Below are 8,136 nucleotides of genomic sequence, written 5' to 3'. Positions count from 1 at the left end.
ACCTATTTGCAGCACAAGGGCAAACCTCTTATTTTAGGGTATCAGCACAGAAACAAGCTCTCCTGTGGTAAGAACATAACTTCACAGCCTAACTTACCGTGTATTTATCATGGCTGTCCATGCATACATCTTCCCCACACCATAAAAGCAAGATAATCTTAAATAGATTATGCCTAAGTAAAAGAACTATCCCACATTTATACAAGAGCTTTCATACATGAAGTTTCCATGAAGTAGCTCACAGGCACCTTAGCTTACTTTATGGACATGTGTGTCAAGACCCTTTTTAAGGGCATTTTTCCCAAATGATGCCTTCTCTTGCAGGATGATTCATCATAGGCTGCAAAAGGAGCTCTCTCTGCTATATCTGAAAACAAAACACTGGTCTTTTCACAAGGGTTAACTATCCCAGATGCTCTGGAAAGAGATTCCAAATGACCTAAAGTGCATATTCTTACACTCGTAAGGCTGACACCGAACCCTTCCCATAGCTGCAATGTTATAATTTTAAGAAAAAAAAAATCACTAGGTCAAGAATTTCCATTATCCAGGTTTGGAGTTTTAAGAAGTGCTGCATAAAAATCAGTTATGTGGCTTATCTTCAGGCATCCCTTCTTGAACTCAGTCCTCTCCCGAAATATAATCTTCATCTCTCACTTCTCTGTATTGCATTGAGGCCTCCCCCTCTGGTTCAAACCTGATCATTTTTATATTCAGTCTTTCTGCAAGTTTCTGTGCTGCAAGTTTGGCTTGCATTTCCTATTGGAAAAAAAAAATCAAGTTAAGAAAAGTATTCATTTCTCAAGCTTATCCTCATCAACAGAAGACTCCTCCAAAGGAAAAACTTGTCATAAAAATACTACCAGTAACTCTAGAGTGATCTTAAGTTAAATTTCTAGTAATTAGTGGAAAAAAAACCTTTAATACATAGTTGTGCTATTAATTTTTGAAGATCTTTTTATGCCTGTGTGACAAGCATCATCTAACATACACTAATGCCAGCTCTAAAGGAACAAAATCGGTCTACATAGGAGAGCAGCCTTGCACAGAAGCTATGTAGCCAAGAACAAAGCCTGTCACTCAGCAAACAGTCTGTTTCCATTTTTCAAGTTAATTTCCTCCCTTTGAGTGACAAGAAGATTAAATTAGCATGTGCTTTAAAAATGGTAAGCAGCAACACAGCCTCTACAGAAGCGGCGAGTCCACATGAAAACGCATTAGAGAAATTCAGCATGAGATCTCCTAAATTTCAAAGAACTTCAGAACTCAGGATATTCACACACAGAATAAACTAAGCCAGGTGTACCTACCTGCATGTTCTAGGAATACCAAACATTAATATGCCTTCACTTATGCATGGGCTATAAACTCATTAAAAATAATAGGCACGGCACCTTGAAATTTTAGTCAGAGATGAAGCAATTGCAATGCAGTTAGCACAGCTGCACAAAAAAACTAATGACAGACTTTTGTTTAATGCGTGAATAGAAATTTCAGAAGGGTAATTACTTTTCAGACCAAGTCATAGATACATACCTCATAAGCTTCTTTTTGCTGTATCTGAATTGCTATGGACTCCTCTATAGATAACAACTTAGCGGGAGCATGATGAAGTGGTGGTAGCCGAGCTGCTGTGATGTCATTCAAATGTTTCTTGTCCCTAAGTCGTCGTTCTTCAGGAGTCACCGGAGAGCCAGATCCCCCTGGGGACTGACTGGATGAGGCACCCTGCGATGATCCACTTGGCTCGCTTGATAATCTGTAAACAATAGAACATACAACCCATGAACCAAATTTGCAAAACGAGGTTGATTAACTTCACTTTTGAAACCACGTTACTCTTAACATGTAGGAGCTAAAAAGTTTAAAGAGTATACCAAGTGTTATGACACCACACACAAGTAAAAAACGAGCAGTATATTAAACAGCTAAAAAGGTGAATCTTTTTCACCTATTTAATTCACCTTAAAAGGTGAATCGTCGTTTAGCCAGATACAGGTTTTCTACAGAGAGACAATCCTGCAGGTTGCCCCTGATAGTGAGCAGAACAGTCTGACAACTAAGGAGCAAACATGAAAGAGCAGCATCTTAACAATCAAGGAAAGCATAAACCATCACTGCTATCCATACAGTGTGAATCGCAATCTCTGCAGTGATGGAAAAAGAGCTAAGGCCAGATAGTAGTAAAGTTCTGCATAACCCATGAGAAAGTTCTGCCAATTGTTTAGCAGTTTTGCAGCTCAGGCCACAACGTACTATGAAGACTTACATTTTTTTAAATGGGTAGGATTCCAAAATAGTCTGCACATAATGCTGAAGAACCAATATACTGACACAGCATAAAGTCGTATGATTTCAAATCTCTGCAACCACCACAAGAAAATAAATCTATTATGGTTGATCTTATAATTTCTAATTTCATACAAATCAATTACTTCCCCCCCCCCCCAACCTTACTCTTTTAATACTTACATATTTGTTTTAAACTTGTTTTTCTTGATGATGGGGTTCTTGGCTCTAGACTCCAGCACTTCAATGTAATGCGGTGTCTTGGCATGCAGACTGCCAAAGACGTTGCTCTTATGTTTAGTGATGTTCTGCTCCCTTTCCAACGCGCTTCCGTTGTCATCCCCATCTACAATTGAAACTTTCTGGAAGGCTTCAGCCAGCGGGTCTTTACTGTTGTCCAAAGCACCTGCTCTTTCCGCACCACCCCGAGGATTATCTTGAGGGAGCTGCTTGTCGCCCGGACGGCTGCTGGGGGCCGACTCGGAGCTGACTTCGCAGAGGTCATTCCAGCCGGTTACGGGGGTTTTTGCGGGTTCACTTTCCCCCGATGTCCTCCAGCTGTCGCGGGGCGTCGCGGCGGCCTCCCGCGCCGCACGCTCCTCCTCCTGCTGCACGGCGCGGCCCAGCCTGGCCGCCAGCTCCGCCACCTTCTTGCCGCCATCGGGCAGCCGCGACACGAACCTCCTGGGAGGGAGCACAGCGAACACGCGCACGTGAGGCGGGGACGGCGCCGGCGGCCAGCGGCCCGCCCGCTCGCCCACCCGCGCGCGCGGCCCCGGGCCCTCCCGCCGCGCTCACCGGTCCGCCAGCAGCCGCTGCTGCCGCCGCAGCATGTCGCGCAGCTCGGGCAGGCTGCGGCCCCGCAGCTCCGCCATGTTGCCGCCGCGGGGCCGCCCGCATGGCCCCGCCGCCGCCGCGCGGGCCTGCCGCCGCCCGCCGCTTCCGCAGCGCGCTGCGGGCCGCCATCTTACCGGAAGGGACGGCGGGGCGGCAGGGCCGTGCTTGGTTGGAACGCGAAAGGGACGGGCACGGGGGCAAACCTGCCACTTATGGCGGCGGGCTGAGGCGCCGCCGGCCGCGGGCCCTGTCCTCTCCCCGTCCCCGCCTCGTTCTTGGCGCGGCCCAGAGCGGCTCCCAGCCGCGACCGGAGTCCTGCGCCGGCCTCAGTGCCTCCTTTTCACTAAATAAAGTTGTCCTTGATTTATTTTTTACTTTTAAATGCATTTGTGCACAGCACAGAGGCTGCGTGAGGAAACCCAGGCCGTTTGCTTTGCACCAGGCCCTCCCAGCCCATGCAAGCGCCAGGGGCTTCAGCAAGTTCCTCCGCCCACTACCAATAATAACAATAATAATAAAGGCCCTAGCTTGGTGGCAGTTCCCAGGGAGCAGTGTCAGCTTTGCTAAGCTGTTTCCAGTGGTCTACACCCCTTTACAGCTATCATAACCTTGCTGACACTCAATTTTACATATTTTCTTTTTAAGCTACCTTTCCCTTTTTATTTAGAAATTTTTCAACATACCTCACTTTTTACGTGATTGCTGCTGGGTGACTGATGAACACTCCAAGTAGTTTTCCTCTCTTTCTTTCAAGCTGGCGTGCTTGCGCTGGGTGGGGAGGCCGCGGCTCAGCAGGGTTTCTAGGCAGTTCTACACATGCAGACAGCCCCACGGGGTTGACAGAGCCGGCTGAGCAGGAACGACAAAGGATGTTGAGCAGCACCAAAGTCCCTGTGTGGACGTCTCCGTTCTGTGGAGCAGTTAGCACCTGTACAAAGTTAGGGGCTTACCAATATGGAGAGAATCGCTTACCTACCCAGTTTAGCTAGCCACATATAAAAAATTTCATATGCCTAAAAACAAGGATTAAAGCATCTCACCAAAACTTTAGTATGCAACTCACAGAATCTTATGTTGGGAGTTCAGCATTAAGCACATCTCAACAAGATGTGATGAGAGCCTTTTGGCAACCTGTACTGAAAACAGATACACAGGGAACTGGCAACTAAGTAAAACTTCCCATTCTTTAGCTAAACGTTGCAAACCAGAAACATTGTGATTATCATATTTCAAAGTCATCTTCTCATTTAGTTGACATAGCGTGTTTCATTGTGACCATTTTAAAGAGATTTATCTCTATTATCAATGAATGGGTAAGAATTGAAGAAAAAAAAGCTACATTAATCTCATTCCCATTCTGCTGAAAATGAAAGAACATCCCAGATGTGCTTATATATTACCTGTGGGATTGGGAGAGTGCGTTGTTTTGTTTTGGAAGCTACATTGCCCTGTTCTTGCTTATCCAGCGCAGTTTAATAGTTTCTTATTTGAAAAAAAGAGTTCATCTACTTCTGTTACTTGGCTTTGAGAAGAGTCTTTGGTCTTTAAGGAGGGAGTGTCTTCCTGTTCTTAAGAGTCTGTCTGCCAAAGAAAACACTGACAAGAACATCAAGGCTCCAGAGTAAATACTTTTGTGTTCATAGATGTTTTAAATGAACAAGATAATGTACTGTAAGAGTTTACAAGTTTTTAAGGGAAATTTATTTCTAAATGACTGCTGACACAATAGAATAGAAAGTTTAAATACAGCGTTTATTGCAATTTATACTTTCAAGTCCTACATTCAAGATGTATTAAAAGCATACAATATAACTGCATTATTTATATTTATACAGCATACATGAAAACTGTATCCAAAATACTTTCCAGAAAAATCACAGAAGAACACTTATCATGGTATAAACGATGGAAGTCATACAATTGACTTTTGCCATTTCTGGGGCCTACCTGTATGGCTTTTATTGATGGCTGCAGAAATTGTACTAATTTCTAATGTTATAGCACTTAATCCCAAATTGACAACATTTCTGCTGGCATTTACAGGCTTTTCAGTTAGTTTTGTAAATACCTATGCTAACTGTCACTGCTGCTGATTTGACTGGTAAACTCCATATTCTCATATAACACACTCTTATGTAAATACTCTTCCTCTTTCCTTCATAGCTGTCACATTAAGAACACTAATCCAGTTTAATGATGTTCATCCAGCTCATTGCATATATATAAAAATATAGCATAGACTTCAGCCCCTATCTGGTTTAGAAAAAAATAGGATATTCCATCAAATAGTTAAGACAGATTTACACAGAAAAATTACAAGAAAGCTTCAAGGCTTTGCTGCAGTCTCTGCAATATTTTGAGCAGAGCATCGTTTTGCAAGTCTCAGAGTTAGGACAACTTGCACTATCTTCGGGCAAGATCCTCATGAATTTATTAAAAGCAGAATGAACGTCCTTTTGAAGTCTGCATCAAAACAGCATTTTGATATTTCATCCTGCTCTCTCCTGCCATTCACTAAGTACCTCACAATCAGCAAGTTCCATTTGCTCTATTTTGATCAAAGACAGACAGAGGGATAAAATATTTTTAGGTATTTAAACTTCAGTTAACATTCTTCACAATCACACATTTTAGCTTACCAATAAATTTAGCTTTTATCCATCCACCTTAAGTTTGATGGAAACTTTCAGAAACTACAGTCAAGAATTTACTCCCCCCAAATACAACTGGATTATTTTGGCACATAGGATGGTAAAAAGGATTATGTATGAGCTGAGGCTGTATCTCTAATTGACATCAGCATGGTCAACTGGGATTGGTCTTCAATTTCTCTCTCTTCGAAAGCAGGTTTGTCCTAATCTTTGCTGTTAGCAAACACTAGAGGGAGATAAGGTCACACTGGTAACAAGGTCTGCACCTGAAATCTGGGTTGCATCATTCCATCATCTTTTAAGCTCATGAATATGCACTACCAATTTAAATGTTTTGCCATTTAGTTTCACTTCATCATCTCGATTGTTCATACTTAACCAGTATTACAGAACCTTGTTGAGTGAACTCAGCCTCTCAAATCCACTCAAGTATCAAAACTTAATTCAAGGAAAAATACTCCAGGCAAGATTAGGACTAGACCTTCTCCACATCTCAGATGTTTCTGTGCTTTTGGTATTAGGTAGAAAAAAATTATTCTGTTTTGCATAATGAGAGGGCGCCTTCTCTGAAGGACTTTTTCTAGGCTGCAGAATTCCTTATTCCCAGAATTCCCTATTCCCAGGGACTTTCTCATCAAACCTTATCCCACTGTAAAAGCTTTGCACTTCTTCCCTGGGAGAAGCAAAAACAAACATGTGATAAAATTTTTGTTCACTAATGAGACAGTTGAGAGGTTTTCCTTGTTCTTTTGATATTTATGAGATCTCAGTCCCTTGTTGCACCCAAAGTAAAACACATTTTCCTGTTAGTATTGACATATTTTAGAATTATTATTTTGAAGAAACATTCAGCAGATATTATTTGCAACTTTTATACCAGTGAAAATTACAGGCCTCTTTCAAACAGTAGATAATTTACCCTTTTGTTAATGGCTTTCACTGCAGTATTTCTCAAATTTTGTGCATAATACAACCCATAATGTTATATATGACTTCTTAGAAAGAATGAACATTTTAAGCTTTTAGGAATTGAACAGTTTGTAAGGAAAAAAATAGCATATATATGAATTGATGATGATCTGATCATAAAGGCTAGGGAAGTTTGAGCTTCCCGCTTTATTCTGTTCATATTTTGATTACATCAAGCAAGTCATGTTCCTGCAAGGTATCTACACAGATCAAAACATCCTCCAGTCTATCCTCCAGTCCAGGCTTCTTTATTTAGCAGCACAGTTACAGGATAAGCAAAGTTCTCTAACAAATTTAGAAAAACATGAAATACTGCAAAAATTACTATTTTAAATACAACTCTATTGAGCTTGAATTTGAACAGGCAGTACTCAATTTAACAACTTGTATTGGACTGGAGACAAAGGCAGTCCATTTGTGCAACCCTTTGGCAAGGTGAATGCCTTCCAGGATCAACATTCAGTGCAAGACCAACATTAGTTGTTTTTCTACAGCAGTAACTTAATAAGAACAACAACAAAAAAAATATCCTTCACTCATGTTAACAGAATTACAAGGAGATGCTTATAATTTGAGATCACTAAAAGCGGGAGACCTAGCAGAATCTAGAAAATACCCGATATATTAAAATAAGGTCAGCATTAGAGGCAGTAATTCCTGATGGCATACATAGGTCAGGGATAACATTAAGTGTTTTGGAAGAAACAGTATTAAAAATCAAAATTGTTATTCAAATGAGAGAGGAAACTGCAATTGCTTTTGCAAAATTTTGTTTAGTGAGAATTCCTTCCTCCAAAAGGAACTTAAAATCTAAGTGACAGGGATTTTCCTGCATGATTACTATTGAATGCATCTTTCACTCACCCCATAACTGGTGAAGTACAAACCAGCTCATTCTAAAGTTGCTCTATGGCTTCCTGTTTGGGGCAAATATGATATTCACCTGCCTGTGCTGAGGGGATTCTTGGAGAGCAGCAGCAGTTGCATCCCTCACTCCCAGCAAAAGGACACGGGTCATTAGTGGGTCTCTTGCAGGTGACCGGAGCCACAGCTACAGCAGGTCTCTGTGACGGGGTGAGGAGCCCTTACGCTGTGTGTACGGACAAGAGGGGAGCTCCCAGATTAATGCCCGTTGCCAGGTACTTTCTGCTTCTAGTAGTAGTGAAAAAATATATTAGAGCTTCATTGTACAAATAGTATTACAACACAGTTGAAGGAAAAAGAATACTGTACAGCTATTCCTTCTTTACTAGCATTTGAAATGACACATTGCACTACACAGCTTCTCTGAAAGAAGCAATATTGACTGCTGTTTCATTCAATTTCTTCCATGTCCTCCTCACAGGTAATGTCAGTAATAACTTCAGATAGAAGTTACTAAGAAGCTGCT

At 41.8% G+C, this 8,136-nt stretch overlaps 1 protein-coding gene across 1 annotated transcript; it reads right to left on the bottom strand.

Annotated features, from left to right (window-relative positions):
- Positions 1 to 515: 515 nt before the first annotated feature.
- On the bottom strand, positions 516 to 3,223 carry POLR2M (RNA polymerase II subunit M). Its single transcript, XM_088528474.1, has 4 exons — positions 3,088 to 3,223; positions 2,473 to 2,973; positions 1,537 to 1,759; positions 516 to 759 (listed from the first exon to the last, which is right to left on the bottom strand). Exons 1-4 carry the CDS (start codon positions 3,162 to 3,164, stop codon positions 622 to 624), a joined length of 939 nt encoding a protein of 312 aa, XP_088384600.1. The 5' UTR covers positions 3,165 to 3,223; the 3' UTR covers positions 516 to 621.
- Positions 3,224 to 8,136: the final 4,913 nt, after the last annotated feature.

The sequence above is a fragment of the Tinamus guttatus genome, unplaced genomic scaffold (assembly GCF_059628265.1).
Source record: "Tinamus guttatus ecotype Peru unplaced genomic scaffold, ASM5962826v1 Tinamus_guttatus_pri_ptg000004l, whole genome shotgun sequence".
NCBI classification, from domain to species: domain Eukaryota; kingdom Metazoa; phylum Chordata; class Aves; order Tinamiformes; family Tinamidae; genus Tinamus; species Tinamus guttatus.
This window is presented reverse-complemented; position numbering and strand designations above follow the sequence as displayed.